Consider the following 18,730-nt stretch of genomic DNA (forward strand, 5'->3'; position numbering starts at 1 on the left):
TGCAGCACCCAGCAACGCTCCGGGCAGCCGAATCTCTCTGCTCCATGAAGCGACCACAAAGGCCCTGTCCAGGAGATAAGGGGAGGTGTGCGAAGGGCAGCTGTGTGGCGCCTGGAGAAGGCTGGCCAGGGAAGTGCCACAGGTGGTGGGGCAGGGAGGTCGCGAGGTCCCGTTGCGGTTGCTGGTGTTACCCGGAGGAGAAGGGCTCTTAGCGGAGGCTCCTGGAAGCAGCAGAAGAGCCTCGATATGCACAAACGGAGGTAACGCCAACACCGGAGGTAACGCTCACGCCGGACCCTAGACGTGTCTGTCAAAGGGTAGCAGGAGGTGAAGAGAGAAGAAATATCCAAACTGCTACAAAAAGAAAGAAATTAAAAAGGAGTTGGCTGAAATATTCCCGCCCCCGCCCCATTCTGGTAAAATAAATAAATAAATATACAAAAAATCCTCTTCGAACATAGAAAGCCAGACTGCGATAACAAGCGCCTCCTCGCCACCCCGCACGCCCTCCGAGAGAGGAGGAGCGGGGTCCCCGCGCCGCCCGCACCTGCCCGGGCCGGGGCCGCCGGGCGCCTGCGCGGCCGGTCCGATCCGCTCCGCTCCGCTCCGCTCCGCGGGCGCCGCCGGCGGGCAGCGGGACGGCGGACACGTGACGCCCCCGCCCCGCACCGCGCCGGGCGCTGCGCACCGAGCCGGGAGCACCGAGCTGCGGAGCCGCGGCCGCCGCCGCGCCGCCCCCCGCCTCCGCGCCCTCCGCCCTGCCCGCGGGGCACGGGAGCCGGTGACGGGAGCGAGGCGGAGTCTGGAGGGAAGATACGGAGAGATAGAGATTTAAATCACATCCCCGGCTGTAGAAGGGGCAGCAGCAGCAGCAGCCCCGGCGCAGAGGCACGGACGCACGCGCCGAGACAGGTCTGCCGGCTCCGCCGCTGCTGCTGCTGCTCACCATGGGTGCCGCCGCCGCCGAGCCCCCCAGCGCCATGGGCCTGGTGTCCAGCGTGGTGAACGACACCCTCGAGTTCTACCGCTGGACTTGGAGCATCCGAGGTAACGCGCCAGGGCGGCCGCGGCCCCGCCATCGCCGTGCCCGGCGCCCCCCGCCCGCTGCCGCTGATGCGCGGCGGCTCAAAATGGCTCCGTCTCCCGGGAGACGCGGAGCGCGCTCCGGCTCCCGGGATGGGGCCGCGGCGGGGCCGGATCCCCCCGCTCCCGCCTGCCCTCCTCGCCCCTCCGGGGGCGCTCGGTGCGGTGTTTATCTGCCGTAATCCCGTGTAGCGGCCCGCGGTGTGCGGGGCATCGATCCGCGGCAAGGTGAGCGCGTCCCCCGGGCGCCCGCGGGTGGACGTAGCGAAATCCGCTCGCCGGGGCCGCGGTTCCTGCGGTTCTCTGCCGCCGCGGCGTGCCTTGGGGTGGCCTCGCGGGGATCTCATGTCGGAGGTAAGCGAGGCCCTCCGGTAAGTCGTGCCGGAGCTCAGGCGGTCTTTGGCTTCTGCGGCAGGTGGGAGCCCCGCGTCGGCGTCGCGTGGAGTTCGGCAAAAGAAATGAGAAAATGGTTTTTACCGCCAGTGCAGCGGCTTTTCATTTTACATTAAAGGTGCTTGGGTCGGTTCTGCTGTTTTCCGTTTTCAATGTGCTCCGCTCCTGTATTGGCACCCCACGACTGCAATGTGGCAGATGCTGAAGGAAGAGCAAATGTCTTGGAATATGGAGAAATGTGCAAAAGCAGCTTTCAGTGCTGGACAGCAAATGAGGCGGTATCCTGCCGCAGTGACCGGTAGCTCTGGAAGTGTTATTGGTCAGCGTGAATGGTTCTGTCTCGTGTGTCAAATGAAAGCAGTCGCAGCTTTCACAGTTGCTATTGTGAGTAGCCACGAACAGCTGACAGAAGGATCATTCGCTCCTCTGGATGTTTTCTTCATTTTTCCGTTGTCCACACAGTGATGAGGTTTAGCTATTTTGAAATATATAGAGCAAAACGGGAGTGCACGCAACTGTGGATGTATTTCACGGCAGTGTGATAGCTGGGAATGTGGGGCCTTCATTACAGACGGGAAGCTCACTGCATCAGCAGTCTTTGCTTTTCCGCCCCCCTCCCTTCTGCCATCTGTCAGATAATAAATTAATCTTATGTTAGAGATGGAAGGAGCTCACTTTTTTTTCACAATTTGCTTTTCCATAACTTCTGTGTTTTGCAATATTTTAAACATTGAGCCTGCGTGCATATTTTTCTCTCCTGTTTTTAAAAACTGATAGAATATGAGAGCAAATAGAAATGCTTGCAGCAGCAGTGCATTGTAATCTACCAGTGTGTGCTCTCTTTCTCTGACTCTTGCAATATACAGTTGTTCATAGACTGCCAGGTAACACGTGAAAGAGATGCTATTCTAATCAATCAATAGCATTTTCAGATGGATATAAAAATAGATGTGGGTACAAAGTTGATAACCTTATAGATTACTTGATTTATTTGAAAAAATAATTCAAGTTCCAATTTTCTGAACTTCAACAATGTTTATTTGAGTCTGTCAATAGATTGTGTCTATTGTAAGCAAAAATGATCTGGGGGTGGGGGGAAGGAAGAAGAAAAAGCAAGTAAATGTAAAGAATGTAACAACAAGTAACTGACAGTGATACTACACAAAGAGTAAACTTTTTTTCCTTCTGCTTCTTTGGCGGATGTTAAGTAATAGTAGGATGTCATTGTTATTGCCCCTAAAATTTGTGGAAGTATTACTGATTTACTAATGGAAAATTTTTAATTTTTTCTTTAAGTTCAGTAGCGCTACCGTTAAAGCACGATTCCATTGTAATGAAGTAATCAGTCCTATTTTGTGGAGAGTTTCTTGTTCAGATTCTGGATTTCAGCAGGTCCCTGCAGGGTTAGTTTTGGATAGAACTTGAATCACGTGAAAAACACATTAGCGTTCTTATTTATACCCAGTAGTATGTGAAACAAGATTCTCCTGTAATTTTTACAGTCAGGTAAGGATAGGTGAAACATGTACTATGTCACATTGTAGTTACAAGGTAGCTCAGGATAAGAATGTTATTCATGAGGCAATGCTGTGTGGCTGTTCAGTTAAATAATTCTTAATGCCCTAAGTTCTGCAAAAATACCTGCTCAGTTTGCTGCTTTTCTGCATGTTTCTTTGTTCAGGCAAGAATAATTGTCTCCGTTTGCCATCTCTGAATGGACATACAGCATCCTCCCAGTATCTAAAGGGGGTGTGACAAGAGAGCAGGAGAGGGACCTTTTACAAGGGCATGTAGTGATAGGACAAGGTAATGGCCTCACATTGAAAGAGAGTAGGTTTAGATTAGATATTAGGAAAAAAATTCTCTCCTGCAAAGTTGATGAAGCACAGGAACAGGTTGCCCAGATTACTTGTGGATGCCGTGTCCCTGGAATTGTTCACGGCTAGGATGGATGGGGCTCTGAAATTCTAGTGGAAGGTGGAAGTGGTCTCTGCCCATGGCAGGGTAGTTGGAAGTAGATGATCTTTAAGGACCCTTCAAACCCAAACCATTCTATGGTATGTTAAAATTGTGAATTCAGCATTGTTATGAATTCATGCAATTCACCTTTGTGTTAAGAGCTATGACGGTGATGTTGCTCAACAGAAAACACAAATTATGGCATGCAAGACCATTGCCTAATGTTCAATATCATTAAATAAAAAAACTATACCACGCAGCAAAGTTGCTCAACAAATGATGCTATGCAATAGCATTACACAATAAATCATACTGAAACACTACTACACAGCAAAATTACACAACAAAATGTGAAGAAATTTTATTCCCACTACTACTCCTACACTTATTCTCTCCATTTCCCACTTCCATTTTTTATTGAACACCTGTGCGTCTTTAGCCCTGTTCTCTGTATTCAGCAAGATTGTCTTGCCAGCAGGTGTTTTCTCCTGCTGCCTCGGACTCCTGTGATGAGACCTGTGTAGAACTGTGCCAGAACATCCCACTGAGTCTTGTGCTGCTTTATTTTTGCACATTAACGATTTGATTTCATTTTCCTTCCCTGCTTTGTGCTATTTAAAAAGCAGCTGACCTTTTCTGAGACCAAAAAACCAAGTATATGATGAGCCTAAATGGATTTTGAGTTGATATGACAGTTTTCTTGTAGCATTAAGCATGCTGTCTAAAGCTGATTTTTTTTGTGGTTTTGGTTTTTTAAGTCTCACATTTGGGAATAATAGCAGTGTTCTGTGACTTTTCCCCCATATATATTATCAAATACATTTTCAGCATTAGCTTATTGCTTTTGCTTGTTCATTTGTTGAAAAACTACTGTTTTTCTCTCCTCCCCTGACTACTTTTCAGACCCATTTCATGAAAGCCCAAAATCCATTGTAACCATATTCACCTAGAAGGCTGAAGAACATAATTTAGGAAGCCATAAACTTCAAGAAGAGATAGAAAGGTCAAAAGCACCTTCTTAGCGGTCATCAAGAGGAAAAAAAAAAAAAAATTAAAAAAGGGGGTCGGAGGAACAGTTACTATCAGGAAATATGATCTAGGAATTCCATGCCCTTATTTCTGTAAGGGCATGGGACCAGTTCCATGTAATTGCTAGGGCAGGGCTTCCTTCTTTCTCTCAGCTCGAGTAGCTGGTTGGGGTTGGATTTGCCAGGAAGGATTAAGGGTATGATTAGATGACTGAGCAAGTGACTTAAAGGGAGGTTCCAGGCTGAGTCCAGGGGAACTATTAAGATGAATAACTCAGGACATGATCCAGGAAAGAAGAGTGTGGAAATCTCAAAATGTGGGTGAAGAGACCATTGTCAGTTGTGGTGGGGGAATAGGAGACTGTGGCTTGAAAAGATTTGTGAAACACTGTACAAAAAGATTTAGTTTGAGGAGGTAGTTAATTTGAATGTACTGAGCTAAGGAACAGAAGGCTTTACTGACTTTATGTGAGAATGATTGTTTTTGGAGCTCAAGAGTTTAAAGGAGGCAGGACCATCCTAGGCCACGTGGAACAGCAACTATTTACAGCTGTTGCAGTTAATAAGATTACAGACTTTTTCCATCAATAGGAAAGGAGAGAGATGCAAACTTTCACTTTAGTGGTAGGGTAGTGTTCTATGTAGCATCTTGTTCAGGGGCAACATCAACTGTAGCTTTTATCAGTTGGGTCAGAAGTGTAAGGCAGTGAGAATGGAGAAGATGGGAGACTTACAGCTACTTGCCTAAAAAGTGAACCAGTGGAGCAGCTTCCTCGAGAAAATTGATTGCCCTAAATGCTTTTGCCAAATCTTGGGACTAATTTAAAAATGCCCAGGAAGTTCAGGTTCATTTTCTTTCCAGTCCAGGGAACAGAACCAGAACAATGTTTCCTCTTCCCTTGTTCCTTCCCCCATGGAGAACCCAAGTATGACCAAAGGATCCTGAGTGTTTATGCTTGAGAAAATTTCGCTGGGGCGCTTAGCAGAAGGCTCTGAGTGCAAGTAGTCCCTTGTAGCTGAGGATTTGTGCCAAAGCTGGAGGCAAGTAGAATCCCAGTGCAAGTGCTTCAGAGGGTGATGATGGGGAAAGGGAACGATCGGTGAGATTAAAGTTCATGAAGTCTATTTCACAGAAACAAAGCAGAAACATGTTCCTAAACTTTTGGAGGGCTGGGTGAGCATCAGAATTGGTGATTTGGCACAATACCTACCTTGCAGATACAATTTTCTTCTCAAGGGAACAGGTTTTTTGTGGCCATGACTGGGTAAAACACAAGGATTAAACAGCAAGAAGCACATTGGAAATGGAGAGGCTGTCTAACTGGGCTGGCTGTCTTGTGGCAAAAACACAAAGACAAAACCTGTGGCAGAAGCAGCGCTTGGAGAAATTGATTATGAAAGTGAAGAATGTTAGTGTATAAATCATATTAGACTGCTGTCAACTGAACTGAGCAATAGGAGCATCCCAGTTTACTTGATTCACTTGACGTTTAATTGCCAGTTAGTGAAAGGAGGGAATTTATTAGTGAAGGAAAAAAAAAAAAAAAAAAAAAAAAAGCTTGGTATTGAAGGCAATTAGCTGGGTGTTTGAGGGAAATTCTACCCCCATTTCATCATCAGGAGATTTTATTAGATTGTACAACTCAAAAGACATAATCAGAACTAAACAGATACCAAGCATTTTTTGAAAAGGAAACATCATTCAGAAAAGTACGTTAGTGAGGGGGAAATGTCTACTTAGAAATCTTGGGTCACCGAAATTCAAGACCTTGTTCATGAGGGAGTAGCATCGAGCCAAATGAACTCTATTGATGAGAAGCTGAGTTATGAGTGGAAGACTCCTCTTTCCTAAAATGAAGGAGGAGAAGTTGTAGTGAGGATATGCAAATCTCAGCCCCAGCAAAGAAATTAAACAAACAAACAAAAAAACCTTCAAAGAGCACCAGTAAGGATGTGATACAAACTTCTGTTTGAACACTCATCAGCATAATCTGGAAGGAAAAGGAAATGTGTAGACAAAATGACAAGAACATAAATGAATGTTTGAAAATTCATTCTAAAACTGTGTAGGTAGCATGTCTTGAATCTTTGAAGGAAATAAGTTGTTGTGAATACTCTTAAAGGAGAATCCATGGGAAAAAGATTAGGAAACAGCTGTATACGGAATTAAAGAAGCTGATTGCATGACCTCAGTACCTACTGCAGAAGGCCAGACGACTAGATGTTTAAAATTTGGCACATGATAAATTGCTGTTGCGGAGTGCTCAGCAAATCATGTTCCTCTGCTGAGGCATCGTGAGGTGTAAATCAGTATGTGGTCCTGGAGCCCCATACTGCAACCAGAGCTGAAGGATTCTTGGGAAGTTGAAATATCCTTGCTATGAAGCAGATGCAGTCATCCTGCAGACTCCATGGTTGCGTAGATTGATCAAGGATAGTGGCTGAACTCTTGTTCATAGCCAGCTGTCTCTAGTTGGAGTATCTTGACTAGGAGTGCTCACAGCTGTCACCCTGCATCACCCGGGGTGAAGAGGCATGTAGCCACAGGGCTGTGGTTATACTTAGGAACAGCCAGGAGAAGTTGTACTCAAGGCAGGTGTGCGATGCTGTCCTGTGCAACCAGGGAAGAGTGTCAAAGGCTGCATAAGGACAGGTAGTAGAGAAAGCTTAGATGAGTAGTAGAGAATGCTAGAATGTCGTTCCTTTTAAGGTCTTATAGATCAGGAGTCATGAGGAGTGGGTGAGGCAAGACTCCACTTTTTTCCTCTGCCAGTCCAGATAGGTTTTTGGAATTACTTGATTCAGATGGATTAGGAGAGCATTTAGATAAAAGGTGAATGAATGAAAAGACTCCAAACAGATATGGAGAGGACTTTGAGAGGAAGAATCTTCTTGGATGCAAGGCTAGGGGAGGAGAAGAGGCTGTTGGGTGTACTGAAGAGTTTTTTGAGGTAAGGCAAGTGGGGTTGAATGAATGCCTAAATGACCTGAAAAACTGGAGCTAAATGAAAGTTCATTTATCTAAAAAGAATTGACCATTAAAGAATGACAACTTTAGCTTTTAAAGAGTGTTAATATGAGTGGATTGTTCCCGGAGCACAGAAGTTGTGACACTGTGATTTTAAGGACAGATCTGATACATAAGATAGGACTTCTCTGACTAGTGAATGACAAGGCATCGCTTTCTCAAACTGTATTTGGAAACCAAGTTGGAGCTACCACTGCACTTCGTAAGGAGCTCTTTGAGTGGGATTGTCTGACTGACACCTCATTTAGGAGGATGTAGTTGCTGAATACAGTTACTGAATCTTGTGTGGTGACAAGTGGGTACAACTGTGCTCAGTGTTGTCAAAATTAAGCGCTTCTGAGTGTATGAACTTCAAAGTCTTGCGGAATTTTAGGGATGTAAATTAAGGCAGCTCTGAAATTCAGGCTTGGCAATACTTAGGTGTTAGCCCTGTTGGGGTTTTGAGTACTGCACCTTAGCTTGTAGGCAAAGTAATAAGTAGCTGCAAGGCAAGCCTAGAGATGAATAGAGTGCAACGTGGTTTGTATTAACTCTCTTTGTGTGTACTTGGATCTCAAGATAAGCGTGAGCTAGATTACCTTTCTCTCGTGGAAGGTGAGGGGAGAATAAGCTACCTCAGTTTGGCTTGCATTTGATGTAAGATAGTGACACGCCTGTGGGCATCAATTGCTCTTGGTTTTGTTTTGCTTATGTGCCTGCAACTCAACTTCTTTCTTTAGGTACTTGAATAATTTCTGTGGTTTGATCTTTAACTCCTGTCCTGCAGTGTTCACTCTCTCTGGCATTGTGTCTGCTTGTACCGTGGGATTCTTCCCTTATATTGTGTTTGCATGGCAAGGTTTTGGTACTAGGGGTCTATGCTAGAAGCTTTCCCGATATCCAACAGAGCCAATGCTAGCCCATTCCAAGGTGGTCCCGCTGCTGGCCAAGGCTGAGCCCATCAGTGATGGTAGTAAAATCTCTGTGACAACAATCACACCATCAAAAGCAGCATGGTTGAGGCAGGTGAGTCTGTCCCTCTACTCCACTCTTGTGAGACCTTACTTTCAATACAGCTTCCACCTCTGGGGTCCCCAGCTCAAAAAAGGGCAATGACCTCTTGAGCAAATCTAGACCAGGGCCACCAAGTTGAGTAGAGGGATGGAGCACCTCTCCTGTGAGGAAAGGCTAGGAGAATTGGAGTTGTTCACCCAGAAAAAGAGAAGGCTTTGGGGTGACCTAATTGTGTCCTTCCAGTATCTAAAAGGAGCCTACAAGAAAAATGGAAAGAAACTTTTTACACGGACATGTAGTGAGAAGATAGGGCAGAATGGCTTCAAAGTGATAGAGTGGAAGTTTAGATTAGAAATGTTAGGAGAAAATTCTTTACTCTGAGGATAGTGAGATGCTGGAACATGTTGCCCAGAGAAGCTGTGGATACCCCAGCGTCCCTGGGAATGTTTAAAGCCAGGTCAGATGGGGCTCTAAACAATCCAGTCTAGTGGAAGATGTCCCTGTTCATTACAGAGTCATTTGAAGATTTGAAGTGGTTGATATTTAATGTCCCTTTCCAAACCAGGCAATTCTATGATTCTACAATAACATATTTAAGAAGAGGGAAAAAAAAAAAAAAAAAAGGCACTGGAGCAGCGATTTCCCTGCAGCCCATGGGGAAGATCGTGGTGCGGTACCTGTGCCCCGATGCCTGTGGAGGTCCATAGGGCTGCAGAGATCCATCTGCAGCCTGTGACGGAGCCTCACACTAGAGAAGGTGAATGCCGTAAGAAGGATGTCACCCTGCGGGAAGCCTGTGCTGGAGCAGGCTCCTGGCAGGAAGGATCCCCCACTGAATCAGTTTGTGAAGAACTGCAGTGTGTGAGAAGGACTCAGGCTGGAGAAGTTCATGGAGGACTGTCTCCTGTAGGAGCAGCCTGACCCTGGAGCAAGGAAAAGACTCCTCCTAAGGAAGATGCAGCATCAGAAATAACATGTGGATGAATTGACTGTAATTCCTATTCCCCATCTCTCATTGCCACTAGCAGGAAGAAGGTAGCGAATTAGGACTGAAGTTAAGCCTGGGAAGAAGGGAGGGGTTTTGAGAGAGATGCTTTTCAGGTTTGTTCTACTTCTCATTGTACAACTCAGATTTTGATTGGTAATAAATTCAAATAATTTCCGCAAGTCACATCTGTTTTGTCCATGACAGTAATCAGTTTGTGACCTCTCCCTGTCCTTTTCACTCTCTACAGCTTCCTGAAGGATGGCTGTAGTCAGGTGGGGTTGGTCTCCTCCTCCAGGCAGCAGCTGACAGAACGAGAGAGAGAACACAGCCTCAAGCTGTGCCAAGGGAAATAGAGGCTGGATGTCAGGAAAACAGTTTTTACAGAAAGGGTGCTAAAGTACTGGAATGGCCTGCCTGGGGAGGTGGTGGAGTCACCATCCCTGGATGTGTTTAAAAAACAATTGGATGTGGCACTCAGTGCCATGGTTTAGTTGAGGTATTAGAGATGGGTTGGACTCGATGATCTTGAAGGTCTCTTCCAACCTAGGTATTCTGTGATTCTGATTAATTCATGGGCCTTTTCTTCTATTTTCTCTACCCTATCAGCTGAGCGGGGTGTCATAGAGCAGCTCTGGCAGGTACCTGGCCTTCAGACAGGGTCAAACCACCACATCCCTAGTTTCACTTTCTGTTTCAGCATAATCATGAAATATTAACTGTTTGGTTTGTTTCCATCATATTTTCCTATTCCTCTTATTTATTTCTGCTACATCTAAAAAGTATCTTCTAGCTCTTGCACATGTTGTGCTTAGTTTGCATGCTTGACTGTGGTGTTCTTCTATTTTCTTTTTTTATCTGCTTATAGACAGTATCTCGATTCCTTCTCCCAGTTATGACCAATAAGAAAAATCATTTTATTGCTTTCTAAATGTTCGTAGGATATTGCGGTAAGAAGTGAATTTATAACCCATGTTTTTCACTTTTCCTGTTGAGCCAACAAATCTTCTCTCTGACATGATTTCGTGTCCTTCTATTCTTAGAATACCATTGTAACACCTTGTTTTTAAATGGTTTGAGGCAGAATAAAGAAAAAAAAGAAAGTAGTTAGTAGTTAAATTGACTAGCTGGACTGTAAATAGGAGACTTCATAATCATATTTTCTACTGTTTAAAATTTAGTGGTTTACCAGGAACAGATGTGCCCAATAGAAATACTCACAGAGTATCCCAAAATGCTTTGATAATTAGAACGGGGAGGGGGGGCGGTTCTGCTGTGTCTCATCTTCATTTTAGTGATCCCTGAATTTTTTACAAGACTGAGAAACTTTATTGCAGAAACCATTAGAGAAGCTTGGGGGGTCGTGTGTTACCGTGGGAGGTAACACAACTGTAGAAGTGAAAAGTCTTAGATGTAGCAGTCGTTTGGCCACGGATATTATGTAGCTTCCAAACGGATGATTTTGCTACTGTGTACTTAGTGAATAAAAGATTCAGACGCTGATCATTCTTTTCGTAATTTTTAGGTTGAGAACATTTTGTCATTTAGTTCATATTTTGAAAATCTGCCTTTCCAAATTAGGTTGGTTTGTTGTTGTTGTTGTTGGGGGTTTTTGGGGTGGTTTTTTGGTGTGGTGGTTTTTGTGTGTTGTGTGGGTTTTTTTGTTTGTTTGTTTTGGGTTTTTTGTTTGTTTGTTTTGTTTTGTTTTGTGTGTGTGTGTGTGTGTTTGGTTCCTCACCCCGATTTGTCATTTTTTCTGATGTTAAAGGGATGTTGAGGAATTAAGTTCTAAATGTTTTAGTGTTTTGCTTTTCCTTGGAGGCTGTGACTGATGTATTTGTGTTAATCTAACAGAAAACCTAAGGTATCTCACAACTATAAGTTTACTTCTGCCTCTGAATTTTGAAGAGCTAATGCATTTCAGTAACTCCTTTTGTAGTTCTTAATCAAAACAAAATTCTCATCTCATTCATCCTTCTGTAAAACCAAAGTGATGAGGAGCATCCTTGTGATAAAGCAAGTAGTTTATCAGAGAGCTTTCTGTGCAGCTTCTTGCAAATTTTCTCCAGTAGTTTTCTGGTATTATTCTTATGTAAATTTCACTTGCCATTGTTGGTTTCCATACATGCTCAAACACTGCACTTAAAACTCTCTAAATGTTCATCTATGACCCCAAATAACTACGTTACAAGAGCAGCGGTGTAAGTTGTTTATATTTGGTATGTAGTTAATCATCACTATCCTTCCGGTGTGTTAGCACATTAGACATGTTTCAGTGCTGAATTTACTGTCCCGTGTATGCTGAGCATGTAACACTTGATTCTACTGTGGGTAAGACCTTGCAGAGTTGTTATTGAACTGACATTAATAATCTTTCACATTCTCCAATGAACTTATGTTTAAACTGAGGGAATCCAGTAACAATGTCTGTCTGTGGAGAAGATCATCATACCCTATGATCACGCCCTTCAGCATTATAAAACTCTGGGAGGGCAAATAGAATCTGTTATTGTAACACTGAAAGTGCATAAATCCTGTGTTTGTATTACTGCTTACTGATACCCCTAACAACTATTCTCATAGTGCCAAACCCCAGCGCTTTTGTGTGAAGTAATGACACGTCCAGTCTGAGCTCTGAGAAACAGTTTTGGCAAAAAACACAAAAGTCCAAATAAAAGTTTCAGTAGAAGAAAAGCTTTGTGAAGTGTGTTTTGTGCAGTACTTTTGTTGCTTTAGAAATACAGAGACATAGACTGGATCATAAAGTTTGCTGCTAGTTTATAAGATTACATCGTGTGGTAGGGTTGGAGGTTTTGTTTGCTTTCATCTGTTTACTCCATAACTTACAATATTTAAGAAAAAGCATGCAGGTATCACTGCACTGGGAATGCATCTTGCATTTGTGATGTTTGGAAAAGAAGATTTGGCAACCAGAAGAATGCTTCGTGCCTCGAGGGCTTGTATCTTGCAAATCTTGTGTAAGCTTCAGTGAGGATTATATTTTTATTATTCCTTGAAGCAGAGCATTTGTACTGTCCCCACAAGTAATCCTAATCAATGGAGAAGATAAATATAATTTGAGCAAGGTAATCTCTTTGGACTTGAAAATCCTGAGACTTGATGGTGAATTGTCATGTGTCCTGAACTTGATAGTAATTCCACTGTTTTCCTTGTGTTGAAAGACGTGTATCATGTAGTTGCTGTACGTGGGCACAAAGACAATGTGGTATTGATGGCTGAGTGATAGAGTCCTGAGAAGACAGGAGTGCTGGTCAGGATAACAGGAAGGCTAGTTAAAATACATCTGGCCTTTTAACAGCAAATTGGGATTAGGCCTTCCTGTTACTTTAATGGGAGTTTATGAAACACAGGCCCATTACACAAGTGTTCTTTAGCTGCAGGAGATGTTGCTCTCAGCTGTGTGGCATTTTGATTTTATGTTGCTGTATACAGCTTTCAAGAAGACTAAGCAGTCGATTACAAGGCCCTAAAATTCAAAACAAAGCCACAACTGCTTATGGGTGGTCTCTGTTTGTCTTGCCTTGTGATCCTCTTGGGTTTGGGGCAGGCATCTCTCATTTCTGGCCACAACAGGATTTTGTGCAGCAAACTTAGAATATGTGGGTTTCATTGTTTTGATTGTCGGGATATGTGCTCTCATTATTCATTATGCTTGAGGCTGAATACTCTTATTCTTGCACCTTAGTTTTATGTTTTATGGCTCATTAAAATGACAGTGCTTTGTTGTAAAATTTTGATGTCTCTTGTTCTTGATCTGAACAAATTAGTTTGTTCCTGAGAGTTAAAGCTTAAGGATAGACAAAATACTTAACTCAGATGGTTAGATTTAGTATCAAAAATAATTTTTAAAAAATCAAACAAAACTCGCTTTCTCTCTGCTGTTCTACTGAATTAAAAAAAAAAAAAAAAAAAAAAAAAAAAAAAAAATACTTAAACCAGATCAGCTGTAATACTTTTTTTTTGCCAGGCTTGGGAACCTTTGTCCATATAGCATCCTATGCATGTCATCCTTAGGTTTACCAATACCATACATGGGAAGAAATTCTTTCCTGTGAGGGTTGTGAGGTACTGGAACAGGATGTCCAGAGAAGCTGTGGATGCCCTATCCCTGGGAGTGTTCAAGACCAGGTGGGATGGGGCTCTGAGCAGGAGTGGGAGGTATCCCTGCTCATGACAGGTTGGTTTGAAGTGGATGATCTTTAAGGTCCCTTCCAACCCAAGCCATTCTGAGATTCTCTGATACTCACATCTTTGTTTTCTTGCCAGTCATTACCACCATGGATACTGTGACATTATGATAGTACCAAATTTTTTGTGTGATAAAGCAGCAAGGGATTGAGTGGTTCCTGAGAAACCAGTGTTAGGCTGATTTAAATATCTGTAGAGTATTCAGAGATGAGCCATGAAGATGATTCTATGATTGGAAAACATGCCTTCAGGTGAATGAGATGACATGTTTCTTTAAGTAAAATTTTAAAAGAGGGGAAAAAAAAAAAAAAAAAAAAAGGCAACTAGTGAGTGACCTGATATCTGTTCAAAACTATCCAAATGAAGAAGGAAACAAAATGATGGGTCAATGAAAGAAAATTATAATGAACAAGCTAAAGTTTATTCATCATTTCTTTGGCTGTAGATAACAACTTTATGCAGTGGGTCTAGTTAACATTTTACAGCAAGCTGCTATATGTTTCACCAGGCTTGCTGAATCTGAAAAGACATATCCTGTACAAAAATAGGAAATTCTTCTAAGAAAGGTCTCTTAGCTTATACATGTGTTAATGGAAGCTTCATGGCCTTTGCTTTGTAGATGATACTAGATTCTCTCTGAGTTAGGTACAGGTATCTTTGACCCTGTCAAACTCCTTAGAAATACCCATAGTGCCAGAAGACTGCAGACATTGCCAAGTATGATAGATAGGAAAGAAGTGTAAACTGGCCATTCTTTTAGTCCCAATCATTTTGCTTTCCTGCAGCAATCTGTCTGCACAATCCCTCCTAAGAAGACATGGACTTTTCTTCTGCCTGAAACATGGATGAGGCTATAGGGATATCATTTTAGTTCATGCAGTAGCTTCAATCTGCTATTACAGGATTTCTTATTAAAAAAACTTTATAAACTGAGATCATTTAGCAACAGGACAAGAGGAAATAGCCTCAAGCTGTGTGGCGGGAGGTTCAGGTTGGACATCAGAAAAATTTCTTCACTGGAAGTGTGGTTAGACAATGGAATGGGCTGCCCCAGGAAGCGGTGGATTCACCAGCCCTGGGGGTGTTCAAGAAATGACTGGACATGACACTTAGGTGCTATGGTTTAATTGACATGGTGGTGTTCAGTCATAGGATGGACTCGATGATCCTGAAGGTCTTTTTCAAACTTTAATGATTCTGTAATTCCACGAATTGAGGATTAGAATGCAATTTGTGCAATGAATAATCATATAGCAAAGCAGGTAGGTTAATTCAAGCAATGATGACTTAAAAGAAAAAATCATTTGGGGCCATATGAACAGCTCCATTAAAATAATAGTAAGTGATTTTTTTTTTTTTTTTTTAAATTCTATAGATTTTCAGTCCAAAAATGAATGGCCTTTCAGTTTTCACTCTGCAATGCTGCTTCATCATCAGTCATCATCTCAAACTGTGCAGCCCATGTAGTCATGTACTGTTTTAAAGACTAAGTTTATAGCTTTAGCTGTTGTTCTTCTGAGGTGTTAGTTAGTTAAAGACTGAGCTTTTTTCTTTGAATTTCTATGAACTGCTAACAGTAAATCTGCTTTTAAATTACTCTGATGCGTTATTCAGTTTAGTTTAAAAGCATCGGGTCTAATCAGGTAGTTGCTTATTCAAGTTTACTTTCAACTGATCCAGTCTGCAGTGGTTGTGTAGCCAGACTGAATCTTTTATTCACTTGTAAATATTTACATGAATGTATTTCTGATAAAAATGTTGGAGAGAAGTATACTATATTATTTATCTGTAGCCAGAAAGAAAAGGGGGAGGGAGGGGAGCATTAAATCACTAAAATCGTGGGAGGGATCTAGTGTGAAAACTTGGTAAACATTTTAAGGTGTCTGAAGTTATGTTCCTCACCTGTTTTTCTATATGATATGTGCTTTCATTTTTTAATTATTTCAGCTATAGTGGTGGTGGAACTAACAAGATGTGGGATTCTTAAATAACTAAAACACTGTGGTTGAGGGAACAGTACTCCAATTAGGTAATACTGCCTTACCTTCGTTATATAGTGGAGTTAAAATTTGACTTGTTTAAGGAAATCTTTCTTAAACTTGAGGTTGGCTTGGAAAGTACTTTTGTTAAAATAAAGGTGATCTGCAGAGAGCTCTCACAGAACCACTTTTAAACACTCGCTGTCATTTCTGCAGTGTCTTTAGAAATGTAATCAGACAGATGGATGTGCTGGATTGGCACTGTAAGTGTCTTTGCGCTGAGAATAGTATCAATAGCTATTAATAACTTTGAAAGTCTCTCCAGATAAATTACCTAGTAGTGACCTTATAGCTAAGGAATAATATGTTGTTAAACAAAAAAAAAAACAAAAAAGATTTTTTAAGTATTTGTTTTGAACCTAGCATGAACACAGGGATTTGCAATAATCACATATTTTAGTAATGTCATATTTTCTCTAAAACTGATTTTAAAAGCAGAGATAATCACCGTTGTACTGTTTCAGGATTTCTTTAGGTGAATATAAAAGTCTCTGTGCTGTGCATTTGTTTTCTTATCTTTAAGGCTTGTACTTCTTGGGGAAAGAAAAAAATTGATCATAGGCTAAGTAAAATGCAGGAAACTGAACCATCTAAAATTTTCTATATCAGAAAGGAAATGCTGAACCATGATTAACAGAAATGCTTGCATATTAAAACGATTACAATATGTTTCTTACAGGTTTCTTGTGATTTTTAATGCTAGAACACCAACACTGCAGCCCTACTTATTCATCTTCACTTTCCATCCATATTTCAGTATAGGTTAATTATGTCCTCTTTGGACATTGCCAGGCAGGATATTCAGTCCTTTTCACTGGTCCTGCTCTTCTTCTTGCTTTGAAGGAAGAAATCAAAGGGATTTATGCGTGTATTTCTTGTTAATTTCCCCACAAAAAGAATTTCCTGCAAACCCAGGTACCTTAGGGCAATTTCAATTATTCTATATATATATATATATACTTACATATAATATATATATACATACAAATATATGGATGTAAGTTCTTCTGAGTTTTGTCTTTGCAAAGTGAAACGTTAGCAGGTATATACACAAAATTACAGGAAAGCCTTGTGTGTGTGCGTATTTCCTACTATTTCCTTACATAACGGTACTTTTCTATCAGGAACATGTTAGCAGACACCTCAGTCTAGGCTGGTTTCATTTTTGCTATAAAGTGCAACCCTAAGTGTTTGTTCTGAAACTTTTCCCACCTTTCCAGAAGAGCACTGTACTACAGGCTGTGCCATCACAGGAGACATTTTATTTGTGATCGAATTAGAATCTGGGTCTTGGGATTTGAAAGACAAACGCATTAATCCCCTGAAAGATTCAGTCAATCTCTGTCAATTCTAATCAGGTAAAGGCATTGGTCTTTTTGCTTCACAGCAGTTGGAGGGATTTTTTTTTTTTTTTTTTAATTCAGGGAGCTGGCCTTTTTATTTCAAGCTTATTTCATCTTTGAGGTGAAAATGTCCCTATTCCATGTGAAGTACTGCAGAATTTAATGCACTCATATGTGCCCTTAAGCTATCACAGTTCTCTGTAATTTGCAGATATCTTTTGTGGTCATCAGCACCAGCTAGTAAGTAGGACACAAAATTATGCTGGTTTTGCTAAAACAGGCTGGGGGATGGGAGGAAGGAAGGTGTTGGAATAGCTTGGAATGTTTGTCTCTTGAGCAGGTGACTTAAGATAGTGAATTTGTCTTGGTTTGAAAGAGAGCATCTGAAAAGAAGTTTGGAGCAAGGGTCTGCATTTTACTGGGTTTTCTGTGTAGAACATGGACAAGCAGGCTTCCCAGGTAAACTGAAATGAAATTGGTTTTGTAATACCTTCTGAGCAATAAGAATGATACATGGCATTGACTTATGATGCAAGAAGTTCCTTTGCATTATCCAGGAGAGATCCTGTGATGAAAAAGTTCTGGGATTAATAGTATTATGATTTCTGGTGCCACAGCACTAGTTAAAAATAATCATATGCAGAGGCTCCTAGGTGCCTTTAAAATAAATGTAAAGTGGTGTTCATAGTTAGCACAGTGGAAGAGACTCTTCTGCTGTTTTGGCCAGGATGTACTCCAGAATTGAACTGCCTACCGTGTTCCCTCTCATAGAAGCATGTGTTTGAAGTGTAATTACTTGTCCTAGGAGAGGTCAGGCCCCCAAAATGGCAATGTTAGATTCCCTGGGCAGTGTGTTACAAGATTTGTATCAGTAATATATGCTTTTCCTGTAAATACTTCAAGACTTCTCTGAGATGTGGTGGTTCACTGTCCAAAAACCCTTTGCAGAGGGAAAGTACCAGGCTGAAACCATGGTATGGAAAAGAACAGCAGCTTCTCAGGTGCTCTTATGTAGTTGGCAAAGTTAATGAAATATCTCTTGGTTTTCTCCAGTGAAGTTCTTCAATTTGTAGTATTTGTGGAAAGTAGGTGGAAGAATTGTTTACAGTGCTGATGAGGTGTGAGGCAAAGCCAATTGCAGCTGTGCTTTAATATAAGTTGTCCCTTTGTCTTTCCTTTCACCCTCTAGAGAATCTTCATTCTTCTGTCTAGAAGTCTAGAAATCTTTGTCTCCTGACATGAAAAGAAATCTATAATAGGTCATGTTTCCTGTTCTCGGCAGTGGGTGGTAATGTTCACCTCCTGGCTAAAATTCCAACCTTCCTCTTTCACATTTCTTTGTATTGTCACTTTGGTGTGTAAGATACCATGAAACACTTAGAAAATAGAAGACAGATTCTCTAATGGGTCTTTCCCTCTTTACTGCTTATTGCAAGAAACCTGGGAAAGCAACTGTGTCTCTTGTCTCACCTGCTCTTAACTTTGTACACTACAGTGAAGGGAGATCTGGATTTGATTAAAACATGTCACTCATTGACTATTCCCAGAACTGTCTCTTAACTGACACCTTTCTTCTTGTTTCATGATGAGTCCTTGCCTATTACTTGGTACCAGGTTTGTTTTTAAATTTAGATTGGTAGAGCAATTGCTAAAGGGAAGAAGGAACTAAC

At 41.9% G+C, this 18,730-nt stretch overlaps 1 protein-coding gene across 2 annotated transcripts in view; it reads left to right on the forward strand.

Moving 5' to 3' along the window:
• The first annotated feature begins 759 nt into the window (after positions 1-759).
• The window catches only part of ELOVL4 (ELOVL fatty acid elongase 4), a 40,292-nt gene continuing 22,321 nt past the window's right edge, over positions 760-18,730 (forward strand). Inside the window, exon 1 of one of the 2 annotated variants that reach the window (XM_040060070.2) lies at positions 760-1,047. In XM_040060070.2, the coding sequence (XP_039916004.1) occupies positions 948-1,047 (100 nt within the window). In that variant the 5' untranslated portion in view covers positions 760-947. Of the gene's footprint in view, positions 1,048-1,172; positions 1,312-18,730 lie in introns of those variants that run through there. The other variant, XM_040060071.2, reaches the window with a different exon arrangement.

The sequence above is a fragment of the Hirundo rustica genome, chromosome 3, assembly GCF_015227805.2.
Source record: "Hirundo rustica isolate bHirRus1 chromosome 3, bHirRus1.pri.v3, whole genome shotgun sequence".
NCBI classification, from domain to species: Eukaryota; Metazoa; Chordata; class Aves; order Passeriformes; family Hirundinidae; genus Hirundo; species Hirundo rustica.